This window comes from Arvicola amphibius, chromosome 5 (assembly GCF_903992535.2).
Source record: "Arvicola amphibius chromosome 5, mArvAmp1.2, whole genome shotgun sequence".
In the NCBI taxonomy this organism is placed as follows: domain Eukaryota; kingdom Metazoa; phylum Chordata; class Mammalia; order Rodentia; family Cricetidae; genus Arvicola; species Arvicola amphibius.
The window spans coordinates 155,209,366-155,234,256 of NC_052051.1; the positions used below are offsets into that span (position 1 = coordinate 155,209,366).

At 49.7% G+C, this 24,891-nt stretch overlaps 1 protein-coding gene across 3 annotated transcripts in view; it reads left to right on the plus strand.

Moving 5' to 3' along the window:
- The window catches only part of Znf516 (zinc finger protein 516), an 89,456-nt gene extending 67,497 nt beyond the window's left edge, over positions 1-21,959 (plus strand). For all 3 annotated transcript variants that reach the window (XM_038329913.1, XM_038329912.1, XM_038329914.1), the window contains exons 3-6: positions 5,156-6,610; positions 10,867-10,971; positions 12,199-12,266; positions 17,931-21,959. In XM_038329913.1, coding sequence (XP_038185841.1) covers positions 5,156-6,610; positions 10,867-10,971; positions 12,199-12,266; positions 17,931-17,990 — 1,688 coding nt within the window. In that variant the 3' untranslated portion in view covers positions 17,991-21,959. The remainder of the gene's footprint in view (positions 1-5,155; positions 6,611-10,866; positions 10,972-12,198; positions 12,267-17,930) is intronic.
- Positions 21,960-24,891: the final 2,932 nt, after the last annotated feature.

A 24,891-nucleotide genomic window follows, 5' to 3' on the forward strand; every position in this document is an offset into this window, starting at 1 on the left:
CTCAGGATGGGGACCTAAACAACGCTCAGGGTTTGAGGGGTTAGGTGAAGGCTGGCTCCATAGAGTAGCAAAAGATCAGCATCTTGTTAGACAGCATCCAGTCCAGCCTTCCAGGCAAACAGGTGTCATGGTCTTCCCTTGAAGAAAAATGCCTGCGTAGTTAACAGATTGTTCTAATGCCTTCTGGAAGCCACATTTCTTACTGGGCATGCTCATTCAAACCACCACAATCCCCAATGTCGTTTAAAATCCCAAACCCCTTCTTAAGTGTGACTCTCCTTGATGCTCTGATTCTCAAACCACCACCTTCCCGGGACAAAGCTCTCTGAGGCGCAGGAACCAAGTTGTGGAGTGGGACCAGCTGTTCCGGCAGCTGGCCATGTGAGGTGGGACATGGACTTCCTGCTGGAGAAGGCGGTTACAGGTCTGTTCTTATCAGTAGTTCAGAAATAGAAACTCCTGTAACTAGCGGTACAGTAGGGCCGGTCTCCAGATGGGCAGCACCTGCTCTGGAAATCTGACTGCAGCCAGTGTCTAGGTGTGAGCATGGAGTTTAGAGAGCAGAAACCCAGAAGGCCCCCCCCCCCCCAACACACACACAAAACAAACCCCAAAAGGCCAGTCTGCTCTGTAAAGCTAAGTTGCAGGACATCCAGGGCTATCCAGAGAAAGCCCTATCTTGAAAAAGAAAAAAGAAACCCACAGAGAGGGTACAGGGAACTGACCCGGCAGAGGACTGCTTACCTCTCTGCGTGTCTGCCTGTTTACTCTGTTACAGCCCACTTAGCAGGTGTGTACCATCAGAGACTCAGCACCAGGGCCCTCAGCGGCTTCCAGAAGCAAAGGCAGGGGCTGTACAGCCTCAGCCCTAGACAGTATAGCTACCAGGCTGGAGGGCAGCATGTGTGCCAGCCTTCTTCAAAGCACAGTGACTCCAGGAACAGGGCTGAGTGGTGTATACACGAGTCTGTCTTCTGCTCTGAGCCATGATCTTCAAGTGAGAAAAACCCCGTATGGACTCAAGAATTGGCCAGCTTTTCATGACTCTGTGGTGGGATCACCCAGAATCCACTCCGCTGATTTATAGATTGGGTTTTCTTCTCAGCTTTTTTTCTTTTGTGTTTGTTTTCCCCTCACGATTTTAATTGCCAATATTATTTCTAAGTAATTCACCACGCTGCGTGTGTTTCATCTCCACATCATTTCCATTACTGGATATATAAATCATATGAAGACCTTTATGGAATTCATATGTGTTCCGTGCAGTTTTGCAAAGTTGGCAAAACTACGTTATTGCAAGAACACTGTACACATCGGGCATGCACGAAGGATCTTGGCTGATGCTGCTGAGGGAAGACACGGTTGTGTGTGGTCTGTTTCGTTAGAGCCACTGTCTCTCCAGACGTGCTGTTGGCAGCTGCTGATGCCGTGCTGACCGTTGTGGCAGTTTCTTGATTAACATGGTCTGTCCGCTCATAGCTTCTGTCTTAGTGTGCCTCTAAGTTTATGCTTACGAATTTACATATATTCTGATGACTTGAAGTAGCATATAAAGCTTATGAAGTGTTCATGTTTTTATATGACTTACGAATAAGTCCTCCTTTTAGGGTGTAAGGAAATGTCTTTTGGGCAGTTTTGTTTGGTTTTAGAATTTTTAAGGGTGTGTGTGTGTGTGTACACATGCGTGCACACATACGTGCTCACGTGCACCTATGCACATGCTAGGAAGCTCACATGTGCTGGTCAGAGGGCAACTTCATGAAGTAAGTTCTTTCCTTACCCTGTGGGTCCCGGGCATTGAGCCCACCGTATGCTTGGCTGCAAAGCACCCTTACCTCACACTGATCCATCTCACGGGGTCTTGGAAATTTAACCCAGAACTAGAAGGTTTAGAATTTTGATTGTTTCAGAATTTTAAGGAATTAGGAGTTTTTATAGCTTAGAGATTCTGATATTTGGATTTCACTGTTTGAGATCTTGATGTTTGGGATTGCATCCTCCAGGATTGTGGCCCAAATGCCTTTCATTTGGTCTGACCCTCAGGGCAGGTGTCTTGTCTCCTTGGAGTCAGAGTCGTTCACATGGCACGCACTTGGTCTTCCCTGTCTTCTCGTTATTTCTACTTTGTCCTTTTTAGTTTTGCCCTGCCAGGCTTGTGTCTCTGTGTTGTCTTTGTTCTGGCCTTTGTCCCTGCTGTGGTCACGGATGACTGTGCTGGTGGTGTCCTGTGCGTATAGAGACCATACCATTCTCCCTCCTCCTGTAAGGCACTGTGGACTTGTCTCACCTGGCCTTATAGAGTCAGCCACATTGTCCTTGTCCCCAAGATGAGCACCTGCCTGTGCAGTCATTCCTCTGTCTCCTCATGAATGCTCTCATGAAGGGAGTCACGTTATCCATGGGCTTTTATAATATATTACAAAACCCAGCATACAGTACTTAGAAACTATTTGTATCTCAGGAAGAACACAGCCAGGGTACATGGGATGGCCTGTTTTGCTTTCTTAGTAAAGGCAGTCAGCTGCTGATTGTGTTTTTATCTCTGTGAGCCACTGCCCCTGGTACTCTGGTCGTTCAGTATATCTGACAAGCTAAGCCCACACATGTGTCGAGGACTCAGTACACAAACATACCCAGTAGTCCACTTAGGGGCCTCTGTGTGTTCTGTTGTCTTGGAGCATGCTCAGAGGCACAGTTGTGTCCCCAGCCTAGTGACATGAGGTGACTCCTCCTGCTTGGGAACCCATGGCTTTCAAACCCTTCCTGTCTCATATACCCTGAACTCCATAGGGGCACTGTGGGAAGCTGGAGCTGCTTCCCCCACTTTCTGCCCTGTGTTTGAGCCGAGCAGCTGGGGTGTGACAGACTGCACACTCCTGTAGGGTTCTCCCCTGATGTCCTGTGGATGGAAGGTTGCGTGGGTGGAGCCAAATCACTGAAATTGCCCAATAAACTATTCAGAAGTGTTTGGCTACATAAAGAAAATGTCATTCATTCAAGATGGATGCCCCAGTCTCAAAAATGTTAAAAAAGTTATGTTCTTGGCTTTCTTTTGGAAGAGAAAGAATTGAAAATTTCAGAACTACATCATTCTGGTTTCATTTCTGCTGCTTTGATAAAAACTACCTCAATGGAAATCAGTGTAGGGGAGAAAGATTAGGTTTGGCTTGCTAGAAAGTGGTGTGATTAGAGGATCTATCTCTTCATGGTCCTGGTTCCAAAGCCCTCACTGAGGAGCCATGATTGGGACCCCTGAGAAGAGCCGTGGTTGCCGGATGTTGGTGATGAACATCCGCTTCCTCCAGGGCAGCTCAGTGTTGTGAGTTCTTATGCCATTACTGCTAGGACGCATGGTCCCACCCTACTCATGTTCCCTTTCTTCCTCGTTTTCCAAAGTCTCATGGTGTCTACATTCCAGGCTGTGACTATGGTGTCTGCCATGTGGTTTCTAAGTCACTCTAGCATGGGCTCAGAACAGACAAGTTCCCTGACTCTCAGTCACCTTCAGCGTCTGCTGACCTCAGCATTCTGTCCCAGTTGTTAGGAGACTGGAGTTGAGAATCATGCCTGCTAGCCCCCTTCTCCTCGGACAGGACTATTATCTCTGTTCCCCCTCTCAGGACGCTGTCTGCCACAGGTGCTTTCTTGCCCTGACAAAGGGGCCTTTGAAACAGTTTGTCTGATAATGTTCCCTAGCCCTATCTCTCTAACCTACAGAGAATACTTGAGAAGAACTCAGTAAGTCAACACCTGCAATCTACCCGATACTCGGATCTCTGGAGTCTTGGGAAACTCCTGGCCCTTTCATGAGTGACTCTGGACATCTCAGTCAGTACTCTAAGGGTCAGGGCTGTGAGCCAAAGGCCCTATGTTTGGTTCATCAGTGGTAAAGAGTCTTTGTGTTCTCTAGCGAGGCCTTGGGCATCTCCGGGGCACCTCCTGCAGATTCACACCCAATTGTGAATAGTCCCAAGACATAATGAAAATTTAAGGTAGACTTTGCCAAGGTATGTCCTGTCCCAGGCTCAGACCCAGGTGTCAATCAAACCAGGACATCAGTACAAATTTAAAGGAGACTTTGCTGAACCATGTGTTCTGTCCACCTGTAGCAATGCAGAGCCTAGCCCTTCCTTACCAGCCGGCGGTGCAGCCAGCGCGTACTCCTTCTAGGCGAGGAGGCTGGGAGTGGAACCCACTGAATACCCTCCCATCCGCACCCACCTCCACTGCACTGAGACCCCCACCCCCACACTTGGGAGCCCAAGCTTAGTGAAGCAACCAGGATTCAGACCTGTAGGGGACATTGTAGAGAGACCTAGCATAGCAGAGCCGGGGTACATAGGCACAGGCCTGGGAAGGGAAACTTAGTATCGAGGTTTTAGAGTTAAAAGTGGCCTTCCTGATGAGGAGGATTCTAAAGGCTGGGCTGAAGTTTCTCTGTAGCCTGCAGTTTCTGAGGTGAGCCTGGTGGTCCCTACTGTTCAGTGTGATCAGGGTTATGGAGGCCTCTGTGCTGGTTTTTACCACAGAATGCTCTGTGGTGACCACAGATTGCATGAATGCCTTGCAGAGAGTTCTAGAGCATGTAAATTACCATGTGGTCACAGTTAAGCCCCCTTCCCCATTTCTTTTAAAATGTTATTACAGTTGTTTGTTTGTGTACATGTAACATGTGTGGGACTGCATTGCGTGCTACAATATGCACATGGAGATCAGAGGGTAACTTGTGGGGGTCTGTGGGGGTCAGTGCCTTCTCTGTTCACAGCGTGGGATCTGGGGATCCCACTCGTGCCTTCAGGCTTGGCAGCAAGGAACAAGTGCCTTTCCCCAGTGAGCCTTCTTGCTAGCCCTCAGTTTTTTAATTATAACTGGCCACCTTCTCTTTAATCAGTAGCGGTGTAGTTACATGGTAACAAGAGATTGTGATTTCTTTGCCCATCTTCTGGTCATTTCAGTGGGTTGAAAGCTGACAGCCGGCCTGACAGAGCATCACCTCTCTCTGTGTAGTTCATGCCAGACCCAGTCTCAGAACGCCCTGTTTGCTGATACCAGGCCGTGGTCCTGATGTGAGGCAGGCAGCCTCTCGATGCCCCGTGTCTTACTCTGCTCTGATGAGAAGTGGTTAACGTCCCCTCTTACATTTTGCATCCTGCAGGGGGCCAGCCACGGCACTGCTGCTCTTCTGGAGAGGTGGTACCCACCGTGGTTGCTAACGGAGACCAGAGTCACAAACTCGGAAATAACCTGCCAGAGAAAGACATCAGCGAGCCCAAGGTGGGGATTGCCACGCCATCCGTGCCCATACTTGAAAGCAGCAGCAGAGAGACTGCCAAAGGTCCCGAGCAGCATAGATTTTCTCTTGACTTAAAGATGCCAGCATTTCACCCCAAGCAGGAGGTGCCCAGCACGATTGACCGGGTCGACTTCCCTTCGAGCATGGAAACATCTAGCCTGCAGCTCACCTTGGACAGCCAGGCTGGGCATTCAAAAGAAAAGCTGTCCGATTTGCACAAGGAGCACTGTGGGGCAGGAAAGCGGGCACCCGCCCCTGACTTGGTTCCGCTGGACTTAAGTATGAGGTCGAGCCGGGATGACCCCAGCAGTAAGGACGCATGCTCCCTGCAGGCGGCCCTGGTCATTCACCCGTGTCCTTACTGTAACCACAAGACCTACTACCCCGAGGTTCTGTGGATGCACAAGCGCATCTGGCACAGGGTCAGCTGCAGCTCTGTGGCGCCCCCTTGGACTCAGCCCAACGGCCACAAGAGCATTCGCAGCAGCCTGGTTTTCCTTGCTCGCAGTGGGCGCACAGGTCCTCCGCCTGCTCTTGGGGGCAAGGAGTGCCAGCCGCTGCTCCTTGCTCGCTTTACCCGCACCCAGGTGCCAGGTGGAGTACCAGGATCAAAGAGCAGCTCTTCTCCCCTTGGGGTGACCACAAAAGCCGCTAGCATGCCTAAGAATAAGGAGAGCCATTCTGGGGGCCCCTGTGCTCTGTGGGCCTCCAGTCCCGATGGATATCGGCAGACCAGAGCTGGCCATAGCCAGGAGCCTCCCGGCGCTGGTGTGCAGGGACCCCTGACCAAACCCAAGCAGGAGGCCAGCTCCAAGTCGGCACCTTCCCCAGGCAGTGGGGGCCTCAGCAGAAGTGCCACCCCCACACCCTCGGTTATAACCCGTGTAGGTGCCCAGCCCTCAGCCAATAGCAAGCCGGTGGAGAAACTCGGGGTCCCTGCAGTGGGGGCTGGCTTTGCCCCTCCGAATAAGCACAGTGCCCCAGACTCTCTGAAAGCCAAATTCAGTCCTCAGCCTCAGGGTCAGCCTCCCACGAAAGGCGAAGGAGGCTCTCCTCTACCTCCCCGAGAACCCCCTGTGAAGGCGGCCCAGGAGCTGAGAACGCTAGCCACCTGTGCAGCGGGGTCCAGAGGGGACACAGCCTTGCAGGCCTCACCTGGTACACCCCCCATCTTACACTCCATCAAGCAGGAGCCGGCAGCCGAGGGTCAGGAGAAACGCTTGGACATCCTCAGTATCTTTAAGACGTACATTCCAAAGGACTTCGCTACACTCTACCAGGGCTGGGGTGTCAGCAGCCCTGGGCCTGAGCACAGAGGTAAGAAGGGTGGGCCCTCTCCTCCCTGGCTGCGCTAAAGGTCATGAGTATACATACCTTCCTGCCTGAGTCTTCAAGGCAGAGACCAGCAAGGTGCAGGCTCTTCCTGACCGGGCTGTCCCGAGCTCAGCAGTTCCTCCTTGAGGCTCTGTGTCTGGGTCAGTCTCAATCTTTGACTCCCCTTCCTATGGACACTGAATTAGAAACCCACTTATTCACTCTGTAACATTGCAGCTTGACAGGAGCAGACGGGTCTGACCACACTTCATGTGGGCACGTTAAACAAAGCATTGGTCCACGTTCACTGTGGTTGCTTCCTAAAAGAGAAACTGTCCATTGGAAGTGATGATTACATCTTATATTTGTATTTAAATAATATGAAAGGTGCATAAGCAAGGCCCTGCAGGCAGGCCTTGGATGTACGGATGAGGGCTGGAGGACTGAGCTGTCTCTGCTTCTCAGTCTCCAGTCCTCCTTGACCTTCTCGGCAGCTCATAGCAATGCTGGTCCAGGATCTCATGCGCTTGGGGCCAGGGTGTTTTGGATTTTGGATCTTTTGAGATTTCGGAATAGTTCCCTATGCATAGATAGTATCTTGGAAATGGAGCCCAAGTTAAAGACAAAATTCATGCAATCTGGAGGTGTTTGTGGCGGGGCAGGGGACGGTGGTTTTTAGTAAGTTTGTTTGTGAACTGATGGGCAGTGTGAGTGAGGTGGTAAGTTTTGGGGCGTCACATGGATGTCTGGAGTATCAGTCGCTGGTAGCGCCCCTAAGAACCTGCCTGCAGATTTGCCATGCCGGTCAGAGATGCCTTCGGGCCTGGTGGCTCTGAGTGATGGCACTGTTCTTGATTGTAAATCAAAGGTCGCTTTCACTTTAACATAACACCAGAGAAATAGAGAGCTTGTTACCTGTTAGAACAACAGCAAGAAGACAGGAAGGCAAATTCAAGGCCAGCCTTGCTCCCTAAGTGAGCCTTTGCATCAAAAAGTCAAATTCACACCACTCCCAGTTGGCATAACCATTTCCTTGAGTAGCTTCGTATGTCATGAGCCCATAGCTTCTTGAAGCAGTTAATCCTTGATGTAGCTGTCTTTGTAATCTAGTACCTCAGATCTGGGACCTTGGCAGTACCATTTAGGGTACTGCAAGGCTGTGGCACCCGTGCAGACCTGGGTTGGTAGTCAGTGCTCTGTGGCAGTGGATTCCTGGTGAGGTTGTTGGTTTTCACTTGATTTGGGGCTGTGTCTGCTAGTGAGGTTCCTTTTTCTCGGTCTCGGTTTTGGCTGTGTGGGAGGTTCTTGGGCCTGCAGTCCTGTGCTGTTTGTAGATTGCCCTGTCGTGAGGTGCCAGAAGGGCTGGCTGTGGGTGGGAGGCTGTGCTCCATTCCCCCGGTGCGTGTCTTCTTGGGCCCCACAGTAGAACAGCCACCTGTTATGGCTGTCCAGTTCTCTTTCCCCTGTTGTTCTGACCTTTGGTGACTGACCCGGATGTCCACACCATGTTCTAGTGACTGACTCTGATCTGCCCTTTAAACCAGTTACTGATGGTGGCCTCTGTGACGGGTCTGGCTCTTTACCTGCCAGCGTATACCTTGGTGAGCTTGGCAGTCAGGGATCCCACACTCAGGAGGCTATAAAAGTTTCAGTTAATCAGAACTATCTGCTATGTGAATGGGATACTAGCTCGGGAGCCAACAGCTCCGGTGTGGAGACAGGAAGAAAGAAGATGGCCTGCTTTGAAAGCCCCTCTCCCTCACTCCTTCTGGCCCATGCTGCTCCTGCCCTGTGTGTGCCTTATGTTAATTTGGGTTAGTCTGGATGATGCTTTTGTAGGGATGGGTTGTGGGCCCCTCCCCACTTTTGTTGCCATCTTAGGGGCCAGGACTCAGAATAAAGCCCGCTGTCTTCACTGTCTTTCTGCAGAGTGACTACGTACTCTGGAAACCCAGGGTGTACCTGAGTGGTTTGTTAATACCGTAGTCGTGGAAAGTCACTGTGTCCTCAGTCTGCCCTGCCTGTGTTATATGACAATATGGATTGCAGACAGGGAAAAGAGAGAATTCTAGATAAAACAGTGTGCCTGTGCTTCCTTATTGGAACTTAAAAAAAAACTACAACCTGTCTCATTGTTTTGAGTAGTTTATAGCCTCGTCTTTCTTCTTGCAGATCACACCTAACAAGGTAATGGTGAGAAACCCTGCCATCTGCACACGTCTCTGTGCATGGCCAGAGCTGTGTCCTCACTGTGGAGAGCCTGTCTGTCTCCTCTCTCTGCACGGGCAGAGCTGTCTCCTCACTGTGGAGAGCATGTCTCTTCTCTCTGTGCATGGACAGAGCTGTCTCCTCACTGTGGAGAACCTGTCTCCTCTCTCTGCACAGGCAGAGCTGTTTCCTCATGGTAGAGAGCCTTTCTCCGCAGTCCAAGGCTCTAGGCAAACACATTGCAGCTGTCTTGTGTTCCCAAGGTAGTCTTCCATTCAAATTGCAGAGATTTTTGAGTAACTTGGAATTCTCCAGCAGCTTCGGGGTGGTATCATTGGCTGTCCTGGGCAAATGTCCTTTCTTAAAACGTAGAAGGGAGGTGCTGTGGTGGATGTGTGTCAGCTCAGCGAACGCGCACACTGCTTGGACAGGAAGTAGACAAGAATAGTTAGGGAAAGATAGTGACTTAGAGATGGGGGCTGTAGGGCAGCTGTTGTCATCTCTTGGTGTCTCTGGTGTGGCTGGACGAGGTGTTTTGGTGCCAGAGAAGTATACCTAGGAAGGTTCTAGAAGAGCTGTGAGCAGGCCGTTGTCAGGCATTCAGCTGGGTAGAAACTGAACGGGACGGATCCCTTTTCAGATGAGCGTTCCCAGAAAGGAGATCGCTCTCCACAGGCTTCCTGTCAGCACTTGACTGAAGTGGAAGTGTGCCGTTGAGCCTGCAGAACCCAGGGGATCTGGTTGGGTGGCTGAGTTGTATTGGCACCAGGATTCTCTGTGCTCTGAAGTGTCTGGTTCTGCCTGTTGTGAGGTGAGATGCGGGTCACACACATTCCCCTGCAGGCGGCCTTGTCAGTGTGTGGGTTGCTTTCCCATTGTCTGGCTTGGTGAGGTCTGATGGCTTTTCCTTTCTTCCCGGGACCCATTGTCCAGGTCATATGTTAGAGAGAGGCCACATGACCATGAGACCTGTGGTCTTTCCTACCCGGTCACCCTCATTTTCCACTGTGAGTGTTAGCTGTGAGCATTTGTCGGTGGCTTCTCATTAGTTCTTAGCCATCTTTGTGTCTCCAGGAAGTCTACAGGAAATGAAGTGCCTTAGTCTGCAGGGTCTCACGGTGCAGACTCATTTCCTTCATTTGCTCAGAAGGAATGGAATGCAGTTGTAGCAAGTTCTTACCGGTTGATTATGGAGACTTAGGGGACAGTCCTGGAGTTGGGTATCCTCTTGCCATTCTTCCTGCTTGACTTGATGGTCACCTTTCGGATGTTAGGGACGTCAGCATCCAGGTAGACGAGACATTTAAAGGACTCGTGGTACAGGAGCAACTTCCAGCTCCTGTTCAGTCGAGTGCCTGGGGAAGGACACACAGTGGAAGAAGGCTCTTTGCAGCAGGCCGTACAGGAAGCGGGAACCTAGGTGGGGGAGTCCCTCTCCTGGCAAAGTCACATGATGCCTCTAATGCTGAGGGAAGCCTGGAACTCAGGCTCCGGGTATATAGGTGCCTGTTGCTCTCCTGCCTTGCTGAAGGCACAGCCTACACTGGGGGCTACCGCCTGCTGCTTGCTGGCAGTCAAGCGCTCCAGAGGCAGACAGGTGGGGGTCATAGCTGCGGCAACTGCTGGTGGCCACTGCTCTGCCTCTGTCTCCTGGGATTGCAGCTGTGGGCACAGTGGGCCCTGTTCCTAATCACCTCCCATTACCTCCAGGCTCTGTCTGTCACACTGATGTCACGTTTGTTTATTACCCCACTTGATAGAGCCAGGTGACATCTGGGCGGCGTGTATCCAGCTGCTTGGAGCCACGTGCCCACCACACAGTCTGGCAGTGCCACCCTGTCCCTGTCCTGCTCCTGGAGCGTATGCTTAATTCCCTGTAATTTATGCATTCTTGCAGCCCTGCGTGTGCTCGGCTTGACAGCCAAGCCAAGACTGACAGTTGTTACCAGGGCCCAGAGGTGGCTTCTCACATTGATATGTCACATAGACTAACGGTGTCTTCCTCTCTTCCTCCCCTCCCTCTTTCCTCTTCATCTCCACATCATGAACAGGGACGCAGCGGACACAGACCCGCCAGGGAGACTTTGTCTGTGTGGAGTGCGGCAAGACTTTCCACCAGCCCAGCCAACTCAGGGCCCACCTTCGGGCACACACAGGTATAACAACCCTGTGCCAAGTGTATGTGTGTTTGTACGTGGGGTGGGGGGACAGGGGATATGTTCTAGTTTCATTTTGGTGTCCTGACAAATGCCATAACCAAAAATGACTTGGAGAGGCAAGGGTTTATTTTTGTGTGTCCTTCCAGGTCACGATCTGTCACCAAGTCAGGGCAACAGCTCAAAGCAGGAACCGTGAAGGAATGTTCCTTGTTGGCATGCTTTCTGGCTCACTTACAGCCTTGTGCTTAGTTAACTTTCTTATACAACCCAAGAGCACTGTCTGTGCTTAGTGCTGCCCACAGTAGACCCTGCCCTCCGAACAGACCTGCCCACAGGCCTCTCTGCCCTAGGCATTTCCTCAGTGAGATTCTTTCCTCCAGATGACTCGAGGTTAAGTTGACTAAGCAGCACAGAGACATTTCTATGACCCGTTCACTGTCACAGTGGACACATTTAAGGTTTCAGCCTTGCCAAAGCTGTTACTGCGATAGTCACCTCTCAGTTGCTCTTATTTGCCTATTCTCTCACTTCGGGGCATGGCTGTGTGTATGTGTCTCTGTCTGTATGTCTGTCTGTGTGTGCCATGCAGTTTAGTTGGAGAAAAACACGTTTGCATATGTTCCCTTTAGTGTAGACCTTCAGAAATGAGATGACAATGAGTTACCATGTCACCGTCATCAGGAGCAGCAGTCAGGGCACTATTCTTCCAGCCCAAAACTTGGTGACTTCCATCCTTATGGGAAGAGCTGGTCTGTGAATATGTACAAAAACCCCTTGGTTGATCAGTGGCATCCTGAAGCGTCTCCAGCTTTCTGTGTAACTCAGGCCTGAGACCTGCTTGGCCTGCCTGTGTGTCACCGCAGAGCAGCAGTCTTGGGGAGATGGGGACACTGTCTAGCCGTGAGACACACACATACACAGGAGCTCAGGGACACGGGCCAAGTGGCCAGTAGAGCAGAAAACAGGCCCCTTTACTATGCACTGATAATTTATGCAGCTAGTGGTTGCTCTCCCCAGGGTGGATTCTGAATTAGGAAGGGTGGTGGCCCCAGGCATCCATTATTGAGGTTTCTCGGTGTGTTAGGGGAAATTGGTGTTTTCCAGCTGCCGGGCAGGCGCCGGTGTCTTCCTGTGAAAATGCTTCCTCCATAACGGCCTCCCTGATTCGCACTGAGGAATCTCACCGGCCCTCTGCTAACAACCCCCCCGCTTCTTTCCCCACAGTGGTGTTTGAATGTGATGGTCCACGAGGTTCTGAAGTTCACACAGCCTCCACGGATGCCCCCAAACAAGTATGTCCTATGATGCATGTCTGGGTGTCAGTGTGTCTGCAGAGACATGGGGTATAAGGCACCTGTGTATAGTGTGTGCTGTGGAATAGTTCTGTGTCATTGGAGCCCACCCAACCAGGACTGTCTGGGGGTGAACAGCGAGCAGGAGGCCACATAGCTGCCAGCTGTTGCAGACCTGCCTGTAATGGCCGCTGCTAAGGGGAGGGAGTTGGTGCTGACCAGTGGGGACGAAGATGTTAGAAATTCTTAGTCTGGGTCTGAGCTGTCGTGTGGATAAATCACATCTTGTCTCCTTTAAGAGCACTTCTGTAAGAGATGCCCGTCAAAGATGCTGGCCTGGTGTTTCACGGCTGTGTGAGCACCTGGTAGAGCAAGGCCCCTGTGCACTGGCATGCCTGTGTACCTGTCCTTGCACACCTCTCCTCACACGCCATTTGATGTGCAGGGGGTGCGGCAAAGTTCCATGTCATGCTTGGTTCATATGGGTCTGAGGGGTGTCCGTGCTTCAGGTTGCTTTTCTGTTATTCTGAGCTGACGGCGGGTGGTGTAGTCAGCTGCTCCTACTCGCCACCCCTCCCACTCTCTAGTCTCCTCGCATTGCTCTGGTTATCAGGTATTCTAGGAGCCCTCATACCTGCGGAGACTCTCCCCTTTGCCCAAGGTTTGCCTGGAGGGTTGGACTCAGCTCTGTATGCCTGACCCTAACATGTCCCATGCCCTGTGATGACAAGAGTAAGGCCTCCACTGTGGTCCCGCCATAACGAGACCGCGGGGCACTCTTGAGCTTTGTTTTAAGCTCATTTCAGTAAAACCTGTGGTCTAAAAGCATAAAGTCGTTCCTTTGTGATAGTGAGACAGTTTATGAAATAAATGTAACCTCTCCTGAATACTGAATAGAAAGATTTTCCAGCACAGGGCCTGCTCCTGAATCAGGTTAGTGCTGTTCGCTCTGACGGAACTAACAGCCGCTTGCTACAGAAGGACCGTTGTATGGAATGCATGGGATGTATTGACAGGAAGGTCATGTGGCTAGGATTACATTTGGGCATCACGGCCAGAATGAACCCTAGGCTTTCCTGCTCACAGGCCACCTCCAAGGCCACCAAGACTCACTCCTTTTAAGTGTATCTGATGGGGAGGGATGCACTAGGCAGATCTGCCAATAACCAGCGAGTTTCTTAGAACTGGGGCACCTGCTTGCTGTGACTCATCCTTCCCTAGTTTGTTCCCAGGCTTTTGTCACATGGAAACAGGAACGTGAAGGCCGAAGTCGCCAATATTCAAATTGGGCTTTAGAGGCTCTGGGCTGTTGTAGATTGCACAACACTATTTATGCTAAAATCATTTCAGGTGATATTCAAAGTTGATGGGGTTTAACATATGTACATAAAAGATGTCAAATTACCCAGTTGAGGCAATATTTGAAAATTAAGTTTTATAATCATTTCACTTATTGACAAATGTATTGACAGCTCCCATGTGCCAGGCCCTGTGTGGGTTGGGGAGATGAAGTCTGTGGGTAAGGCTGGAAGGTGGTTTACAACAGGGAGTAGGAATGGTGTCTGCCAGAGCAGAAGCTGAGTGCCTGGGAGCTCCTGCTGGGGCGGAGGACTTGAGCCCAGCATGGGGGAAGAATCAAGGAGAAAGAACATGAAGAACAGTGTGAAAGTCAGCTGGCTAGAGGAGGGCTTGGTGACATGGGAGGCAGAAGTGTGGGTGCCTGTCTGGAGAAATCAGAGCATCTGGTCACCATGTGATGTTGCCATTCAGAGGGAAGCAGAGCTTGGAAGCAGAGGGGTGACATCCAGATTTCAGCTCTGAGGCTGGACGTGGAGACAACCAGGAAGATGAACCCTTGGAGGCAGTGAGTGGATCCCAGTGAGAGATTGTATAACCTGGTCAGCATAGGCATGGAGGAGAAGGGGTCTGAGAGACGTTAGAGAGGAGTCAGGGAGGATGTAGGTTGTGGATGAGGAAAGACGGGGATCTGAGTCAGACTGGGGTCCTGTCCTATTCCTAGGCCTGGGTAGGGGAGTGGGGTGAACCCATTTTCAGAATAATTCATGTTGTTTTAAGAAGACTTTTAGCAATACTGGAAAGAATACTTAGTAAGCAGGTAGCTTGGAGAAAAACAAAGATCTTGGCAGCAATCTTTCTATTTAATAGCTATCTACATTCAGTTTATTCAAGGTCAGCTCATTCGACTCTGAGATATGAATAATTAAGTTATTGGGTACAGTTTGGAGAAGGCTCTCACCTCAGTGGGGTAATTTCTGGTCCTGTGCAACGGTGACACATTGGTCCCCAGGAGATGCCCTGCACTTGGCATGGAGGACATGCACTGCATTGTTGTGTGATATTTTGATCGTGTTCTGACAAATAAAGCTTGCTTGGAGTCAGAGGGCAGAGTTAGCCACTAGCTAACCAAACTTAACCACAGAGGTTTTGGAAGACCGTGGACAGAGAGAGGAAGTAGTAAGGCACAGGGGTTGGGATGTGGGGGTGGGAGGATAGGGAGTGGGGTGGGCTGGGGATCTTGCTGTTTGGAGGAAGGAATGGAGCAGGTAGTGAGAACTGCTGGCTTTTCTGCTTCTCTGATGTTTCAGGCTCTTACCTCAATGTCTGACTCCTGAAATTTTATTGCTAAAGAATAATTAGAATAACGCTTCGTCTAATGGCCAATGTCGGGCACCATATGTAATTCCTGTCCCAACTGCCTGTTCCCAAATTACTACACAGAGGCTTATATTACTTATAAATCAGCCAATAGCTCAGGCTTATTACTAGCTAACTCTTACATTTAAATTGACCCATTTGTATTAGTTTATGTGGTTCGTGGCGTTTTCCTAGGCAACTGGCTAGCATTTCTGTGACTCCATCCTTCTTCCCCCTAGCATTTTCAGTCTGGCTTTCCCAACTAGCCTTGTTCTGCCTTACTCTAGGCCAATCAGCTTTATTATTAACCAATGAGAGTGCTACATATTCACAGCATGCAGAAAGATTATTCCTCGCACTGTGCGGGAGCCTCTGTTGGCAGATACTCTAGTGATCAGCTGTCTTAAGGAACTATCCTGCAGTGTGAGTACACCCAGGACCTAGAGCACGTCACTTGTGTCTCTCCAACGTGTACAGGCCCCAGTAGCTTATGCTAGGGACCAGCCTGGGGCTTCTGATCTTCACATCACCCAGCCTTTGTGGGGGTGCTGATGGACTTGAGAGACCAGTCATTGCTTCTTTATAAAAGGGAGAGTCCAGGAGAACCTCTGGTTTGAGTCATCTTGACAGCATGGACTTTCCCAGCAGCTCTTCTTGCGAGATGGGGCTTTGAGGTTTTTGCATTGACAGCCACAGAACAACTGTCATGGCTAATACTGTCAGCTTGCAGGTCTAGACCCCTGTGGGAGACCCACCTTTGGGTATGTCTGTGAGGGTTTCTAGGTTAGGCAAGCTGTGATGAGAGGACAGCAGTGTGTGTGGGGAGCACTGTCCCATGGGCTGGGGTGCTGGGTTGAGCACAGGCATTTATTTCTTCCAGCCGCTTCTTCGGTTCCCTCTCCCCTCTTCTCTTTGCTTCCTGAGATGAGAGACTTTACCCTTGAGCTGTGAGCTCAAAGGTCCCTTCCTTCGCTGAGTTACTCAGCCTGGTGTTCTGACACAGCCGCTGGGAAAACATTTGCACATCTGCTTTTCCGTTTCTCACATCCGATTTAGAAAATCAGATCTGCTGCACTCCCTGGTGGCATGATCGAACAAGTATGGGATCTAGCAAACCTCTGAAGTGATTGGTTTAACCCTGTTGTCTCTTGAGCCCTTTTGATACATGAACTCAGAGGAGCAGGGGAGCTAATTTGCTGCTGTGCCTGAGGGTAATCTTTTGTCCTGTGTAGGCCTGCCCTAGAGCCCAGAGCCCAGAGCCCAGGGCCTTCAGAAAGCCACTTCACCAGTTCACAGGTCTCTAACAGGAAGTAAGAGGCTTGTGGCTGTACCTTGAAAGTTACAGGAGCGTTTACAGAAGGCAGCTCTGGCCACGTGACCTGTTGTCTGACCTGCTTGCTATCTCTCAATTATTGTAAAAAACAATAAAAACACAAACTTAGGCAATGATGAAGGGTCTTAGCCTTGAGTTTAGGAACTATTTCCTCCTCAGTGGAAGGGCATTCAGGTGCAGCCTCCTGATTGGAGGGCAGGCCCTCACAGCCCACTGTCCGTCTTTGTTTAGTGTGCTCTGTCACAGGGTGGACAGTGTTCCAAACCAAGTTTCCAAGGAGAGTTTTTACTTAAGGATAATGTATCATATCCATGTTTAGGTTCTGGTATTCCTCAGCATCTATCCTTAGGGAAAAAACAAATACTTTTTGAAAATTATATGCTAAAGTTCTGGGTGTTCCTGATCCGTGGTAAAGACTGTCTAATATTTTAGAGAAACTGTTTTGATCATGATTTTATTGTTCAACAACTCAGAGTTAAACTAGTAGCTGGGGAGAGGCTTCGTGGGTAAATTGCTTGTTGCCTAGCCTGAGGATCTGAGTCATGCATGAAGTTTGGAAGGGCTCTTGCGCATTGTCCCCTGACCTCACACATGCACTGCAGTGTGCGTGACCTGAGTCATGCATGACATTTGGAAGGCCTCCTACACATTGTCCCCTGACCTCACACATGCACTGCAGTGTGCATGCCTGTGTGCACACACTATGACTACATACATGGAATAAGATATTTTTAAAAGGAGTTACAAGAACTTTTGAGACCAACCCAATCCCCCACCCAACTCCCCAGTTTAGAGTTTCTCTGTAATGTGAAATAGAGCATCTTGAGTTGTTTGGATTTATTGTCAGAATTTAAAGACTATAATTAATAGGTTTTTCTTTATTATTCTAAATGTTAGCTTAAAATAGTTAAGCTGGAAAAATAATTCCATTAATCAAACCAACAAGAAATGTAAAAAAAGAAAAGGAAAAAAAGAAAAGGCAACCCATGCTGCCTCTCTGTCATCCTGTGCAGATGGGCTGTGGAGCTGGTGGCCTTGTCCCTCAGACATTCTCCGATTCTCTTTCTGGTTTCTGCTGTGTCTTGGCCAGTAGACATTCTGTGTGAACCTTGAAACTAAAGCCCCAGGGTACCCACCTCACTGGGCAGCACTGTCCAGGCTCACACCTGCCTCCCACTTGTCTCTGCTCATTTGACTTATAGCCTAGCTCTTCTGCTCTCCACTGTGGGACCTGTTTGTGCAAACCAAGGGAAGCGTTACCAGGTTCCCACAGATGGATGTGGGCTTTTCTTTTGCTGGTGTTTGGCTCCATGTTCTCCTGGAAGCTCTGTTGTTCACCTGGGAATGTGCTCCATTCCGTAGACGTGTGCTTTTTAAACCTCCATTCCTCTGCTCGGAGCCAGGTCTGCCATTGCTGTTTGCTCCCTGAAGCCCCTGATGCTGTAACTCTGGGGACGATTTCCTAGTGCTGCCCCCTGGAGGACAACAAGGTGAAAGCACAGTATTCATGCTGGTGTAGAATGAGCTCCCCTAACACCAGAGGCCTTGGTTGCCTCTGCCACTTTCCTTGTGAAGGGTGCCCTGTGTTTCTGGGTCTTGCTTAGGAAATTCATAGGATAAACGCTCTAGGGACTGGAAGACAACTGAGCTTGCCTGCTGTTTTCTTTCTTTTGCAGGGGAGAGACCATACTAGCCCAGGGACTGTGCCAGCGGGGCCCCTCCGAAAGGGGACCTAGAGACATGCCTCCAGCGCTCCGTCCCGTGATGGTGTTGACCTCGACCTCACGGGCGATTGGAAGGCTCCCAGCAGTGACCATGGCCACCTTGGAGAAGAAGAGCCAGGGTCTCCTGACCAGATAATCTTAGACCCGGGAGCTGCTATGCTAGAGCAGACCAAGGGAGATGCCTCCCTTTGGTCACAATTAGGGACAGCGAAGATGCTATGCCTAGAATTCCGTGTAGCTCTTTCACACACATGTATGTGCTCATAACCATGGCCTGTGTTTCCTCATGGTAAGCAGTGGTACTGGCAGGCACAGTGGGAGCTCAAGGCATTGGTATTACTCAAAGACAAGCATGAGACACTGGAAAAAAGATACTGGGTGTGTTTTGGATGGAGGGGCAAGCCTAGCGCAGTAGGAGAGTGCTTCAGTGCTTGAAAGGACAGGTGACAGGTGACGAAGTCAGGACTTGGGGCGCGGAGGGTGTGGAGGGTCCGCACTACCGCCTCTCCCTGCCTTGGTGGGTGTTCAGTAGCAGGTAAGACGGAGGGTGGTGGTCAGGAGCTGTACGGCTTGGTGGTGCTCACGCTTGGTAAGGCAGGGTGATGACAGACAGAGCCTCACAGTCCAGAGGTCTGGCCATGACCCCCTCTGAGCCGCTCACGGCCCCCTCTTGCTCTGTGTTTTCATCACTTGGGCCGCGTCTGGCTCAGGAAACATGGCAGAGGCCGGAACACATCTAAACCTACTTTGGAAAAGAGAGTTAGTTGAACACTAAGAGCAGGCGTCTTTGTTTATTCTCAGGACCTTTTTGTAACAGGGCTACATTCTGCAAACTGCTCACAGGAGAAGACTACATGTCTTAACAGATGAAGCCACTGAATCCTCCCAGTTTGGGCCTGTTTTAGTGATGGCAGAAGAATCCTTGAGCAGAATGGGGGCCCTAAATCATTAGGGTGCTATGCTCTGGAACCTTCTGCTCCCCTCCCCATCCTAACCTCTCCCCTACACCACCCCAGCATATAGATGTCTTTCCCCCTTGGGCCTGGTGACCACCATCGGACGAGTGACTTGGTTCACAGGTTGGTGGGAGGGCACCAAGCCCGAGGGCGAGGACGGCTTTATATACCTCTTCCTTAGTCACGCAAGTTCACGCTTCTGCAGTGGGGTGAAGGCCCTAGCAGAGGCCCTGAGCCCACGCAGCGTGTGCGTTCGGAACTGTACTCCGCAGGTAGCAGCGTTTCCTTTCCCCGTTGCTATGACACTGTGTGTGATGGCGATCCTTCTGCAAGTTCCAGATGTTTGCACATATGATTTTATGCATTATCGAAAGTTACTGCTGCCTTGAATGAAAACGTTCTGTGAAATTTTTTGCAAAAGCTTTACTAGTTTTTTTTTATTGTGAAATTTTGTAAAGGCAGGAAATGGATTAAGACGAGCATGCTAAATATATTTTTCAAAAAAAGCAATAATTTTACATGTACAGAAATTATCCTAACCTTTAATATACTGGTGAGAGCGACAGTTTACTTAACACAATAGTGGATCAGTGCAGTTTTTGTAGGAAATGGGCTTCTGATACAAAGACTTGTTCAAACACACATGTATACATGAACCCTGGCGTGTGGTTTCTCTGTTCTAATGATCTGTTGGATTATTATTATATTATTATTATTATTGTTATTGTTATTGTTAGCTAATGTTTGATTCTGGATTCTACTTGTTACTGTTTTAATTACTTGACCGTTCAGGTGACTGCGACACTTGCAAGCAATGCAATGTTAACTGGCTAGCAGATACATATATATGCATATATATGTATATATATAATTATTTTTTTTTACTTATCTTTTTTCCTGATTTTCCTACACCAGGTATGTATGAGAAAGGCTTGCCACGTCTGAGTGTTTGGGAATGTTGATGGTTCTGAGACGTTACCTTGAACAGGTCGTAGAGACACATTCCTCTCTCCGCCTGAGGCAGCAGAGTACCTTTCTGTTGATCTGTGTTTGATCATTCTGATAGCTTCCCCCCATCGTTTCTGCATTCTCTGGCTTTTTGTTTTCTTGGCTGAACGTGAAGGTGGCAGTTAGGATGTGCGGGGCTGTGATGCGGCCCCATCTCTTTCTGTGTTTTAGTTATTAAAAGTTCTCTACACAAAGGGACACAAAGGTGTCGTCTGCGTTTTTACTGTGTCCGAAGCTACACTTGGCATCGAGAGCTGGAAGGGTCTGTCTTCCAGTGGGCCTCCTTCCCAGTTGGGTTGGGGAAAGACGGGTGCATGGGGTCCCTGCAGCCAAGTGTCTGTCCGAAGAGCGGCCAGGAGAACAGCCAGTCCCAGGAAGGCCTGGTTCTCAAAGCACAGAGACAACAGTTTTCATCCCCGCCCCCTCCTGCCCTAGCTCACACTCTCTCCAGGACCAGCTATGTGCTGGCCTGGGTGTATGGCCTCTTTGTCCTGCTGGCCATCGGTATTGGACTGGTTTGTTAATTCATTTATGTTCAGCTCAGCCATAGTATTTAATATGATTCATGTTTTCTTATTTATTTAGCCAATCTGTTTTGATTTGCTCCCCTGCGATAATTTCCACATTTCTGACTGTTACAGAGTTCCTACTACCTCTATGAATCTGCTGTCTCCTTGTTTCCTAACGGGATTTTTACAGTGTTGCGTCTAATGTACCTTAGACAATAAAGGGTTTGATTGTCTACACTGCAGCTGCTCTGTGTGTCTGCCCTGCCCTTCCACCCTGCGCTGTCCCTGATTCCTGCCTTGCTCACTCCCTGCCTTGCTCAAGTCCTCCCTTGGCCTCTTTGTCTCCCCTTTCTCTTACCTCTTCTCTTAACACTTCTTCCTCCTTTCAAATGCAAATAACATATGGAGTTTCTCAAATCTTTTAGGTGATTTAGTCTTTCTTAATTCAGAGAATGAAGATTTAAATTCACAAATAATAAATAAATAGTGGATTCTAGCTGTCTCCCCTGCGGAGTTGCCCAGGGTACTGTCCACACTTCTGCTGCCTATTATGATTCTCTTCAGTCTTAGGAGGAGACAGTTCTGCCTTCCTGGCATAGTACAATTTCCCAGTCTAGTGGACTTTGCCTTTTTGGTTCTGACAAGTATTTGATATTTTAAGAAGTTTTCCCCAATATTTACTTATTTATTTTTTAAGTCCTGAAAGACACTGGTTTCTGAAAATTAGGTGCTCCAGGCAGCACAAGGTCACTCCATCAAAATAAGAGCGCCAGTGTCCCAGTAGGCTGCAGGGAAGCCTCTTCTGATTGGCTTCTGCGAGGCACCTGGACAGGAGTCATAGGCCTTCCAGGTGCCCGTTCATCACAGTAGGTGGCCAGTTCTACCTCCAGCCACTCAAAGGCTAGCAACTGGTGATTGATTTACCACCTTGGACCCATGAGGATTGGCCACTCTCTGGGCAGGTCATGCGGGTCACCCAGGGGGTGCCCTTCTCTAGGGAAGAGGCACCCCCTGGCCCCATGAGAGACTTTGACCAACCTCTGTAAGACAGGAGGACCCTTCCCTGCCACCACCTGCAGAACGTGATTTGTTTTTTTAAGGCTTACAAATCTAGCAACTTCTAATAGCAACTTGTATTTGCTGAGAAAACAACAACAACAAACAAAGCCCTGCCGACAAGGCCTTCTAGGACACTGGTCATTGCTGCAGTGGCTGCGCCCGGGGACAATGTCTGCATGAGTGACCACCAAGCAAATGTTCCTCCTTCACCAACTTCACTATTCTTTGAGGTGGTAAGACACAGAAGACCATAGAGTTTGTATTTCTTTTTAAAAATACAGTTTATAATGCTATATTTTGTACTCTTTATATTAGAATTTGTAACTAGATGGATGTATTTAACTATTTCTGAGAAAAGATTCAATGTTACAGCTGTGTGATAAAGATATTTAGATAAAACATTCGCTCTATTGGAATTTGAAATAAATAAAGACGTCTTGGAGCTGTAAGGTATTTGCCCCTCCTTTAGAAGGTGGCTCACATCATTTGACAGCCTGTCTTGACCTGTGCTTATTTCTTTTTATTGGCTTACTGTTCTTGATCTGTATAGTTTTACAACAAGCCACGGGACGATTCACCTAAAAAGATGCCAGATGGGCCCCTCCCCTCCTCATCTTTTGTGGATTCCGGGATATGCCTTTTTTGCTTTGTTTTAAATGAAAAGCCTTCTTAAAAATTTATTTATTTATTTATTTTTGCTATACACCTTCTCTTCTGCTGCATGAAAACTGCTTTAGTATTTGCAGCAAAATTAGACAATCCCTTGGTGCAGCGAGAGTCGGAGTGGGGGAGGGGCTCTGGGTGCTGCCAGCCGTGCTGGTCTCTGCCTCAGACTTTGGGCTTTTGGCAGGCAGCCTAGGGCCTTTGGCCCTCTGATTAGGCAATAAAAATGGAATCTGCCCATCAGATGTCTAACTACAAAGCATGTCTTAAAATTGAAAGAGGTACCCCCGAAAAAGGGATGCACAAGTCCTTGGGCATGGCTTTTGACAACACGAAAGTGGCCATCGCTGCCTTCAGTTCCCCTAACCACAGAGCTGTGGGCAACCTCACTCTCACCTACTGCTGCTGTGCTTCAGTCGGCAGTTTCCAGGGATTTCCTAAGAGGTCTCAGGACCCAGCAGAGGAAATTCAGCCTGCTCTGGCTCAGGTGAGGTGTGTGGCTCTTCTGGACCTCCCTGCCGCTGGATGGCTGGTTCGTAAAAGGATGCGATGTGGGTGGAGCGAGGAGATGGGAATACCAGGTCCTCACAGGGCCGCTGAGGTGGAGCTGGGCTGAGCTGCAACAGCCCCTGAGATGCAGCAGAGCCCAGCTCAGCCCAGATCCCCGTAATTTGTCGACTGGTGACTCGCGCTAGCTCCCAGACTGGTGACTCGCTCTAGCTCATAGACTGGTGACTCGCTCTAGCTCATAGACTGGTGACTAGCTCTAGCTCCCAGACTGGTGACTCGCTCTAGCTCATAGACTGGTGACTCGCTCTAGCTCATAGACTGGTGACTAGCTCTAGCTCCCAGACTGGTGACTCGCTCTAGCTCATAGACTGGTGACTAGCTCTAGCTCCCAGACTGGTGACTCGCTCTAGCTCCCAGACTGGTGACTCGCTCTAGCTCATAGACTGGTGACTCGCTCTAGCTCATAGACTGGTGACTCGCTCTAGCTCATAGACTGGTGACTAGCTCTAGCTCCCAGACTGGTGACTCGCTCTAGCTCATAGACTGGTGACTCGCTCTAGCTCATAGACTGGTGACTAGCTCTAGCTCCCAGACTGGTGACTCGCTCTAGCTCATAGACTGGTGACTAGCTCTAGCTCCCAGACTGGTGACTCGCTCTAGCTCCCAGACTGGTGACTCGCTCTAGCTCATAGACTGGTGACTCGCTCTAGCTCATAGACTGGTGACTCGCTCTAGCTCATAGACTGGTGACTCGCTCTAGCTCCCAGACTGGTGACTCGCTCTAGCTCATAGACTGGTGACTAGCTCTAGCTCCCAGACTGGTGACTAGCTCTAGCTCATAGACTGGTGACTCGCTCTAGCTCCCAGACTGGTGACTCGCTCTAGCTCATAGACTGGTGACTAGCTCTAGCTCATAGACTGGTGACTCGCTCTAGCTCATAGACTGGTGACTAGCTCTAGCTCATAGACTGGTGACTAGCTCTAGCTCATAGACTGGTGACTCGCTCTAGCTCCCAGACTGGTGACTCGCTCTAGCTCATAGACTGGTGACTCGCTCTAGCTCCCAGACTGGTGACTCGCTCTAGCTCATAGACTGGTGACTCGCTCTAGCTCATAGACTGGTGACTAGCTCCCAGACTGGTGACTCGCTCTAGCTCCCAGACTGGTGACTAGCTCTAGCTCATAGACTGGTGACTAGCTCTAGCTCCCAGACTGGTGACTCGCTCTAGCTCTCAGATTGTTGACTAGCTCCCAGACTGGTGACTCGCTCTAGCTCATAGACTGGTGACTAGCTCTAGCTCATAGACTGGTGACTAGCTCTAGCTCCCAGACTGGTGACTCGCTCTAGCTCTCAGATTGTTGACTAGCTCCCAGACTGGTGACTCGCTCTAGCTCATAGACTGGTGACTAGCTCTCAGACTGGTGACTAGCTCTCAGACTGGTGACTAGCTCTCAGACTGGTGACTAGCTCTAGCTCTCAGACTGGTGACTAGCTCTCAGACTGGTGACTCGCTCCTAGACTTGACGCTGCTCCAGTGTTCACGTCTGAGACACACATCTCCTTATTCTGCATGGAAACATTTCTTCCAGGAAAGTAGCCCCTACTACTTTCACTGTTGCCTTCTCTGCGTGAGAGAAAGGACGTGCATGCAGCCACAAGCTGCCTGGGACACTTCCTGACTCTTGGGGATGACGGGAGAGGTCCACTCAATGATCACCATGTGTCGGATCTGGACGTGAAGGCTGAAAATGGTCGTGTCGCGCATCCACACATCTGACACATTGAAAGGATGAAACTCGTGGTGCCAGTCAACATAAATTCCTAATTTGTGGTCAGTTTTTTTTTAAAGGTAAACACTACTAGATTGAAAAGTGAATTGTGGCCATATTTGTTTACTGAACTGACACAAAAGTTAGGACGTCTTAAAGGGAGTCCTGCAGGGTGCAGGAACATGTGATCTCACCGTCCGTCAGATTCCCATACTCTGAACTGATCACAAGACCTAGGACGACTTCCAGGGAGTACTGCAGGCTGTGGGAACATGTGATCTCAGAGTCTATTAGTTTCCCGTACTCTGAACTGAACACATGGCGTAGGATGACTTCCAGGAAGTCCTGTATGGTATACGGATGTGTGATCTCGGCATCTGTTAGATTTCCCCATTGGAAGAGCAAAGCTGATAACAAGCAGGGTTTCTCTTGGGGACC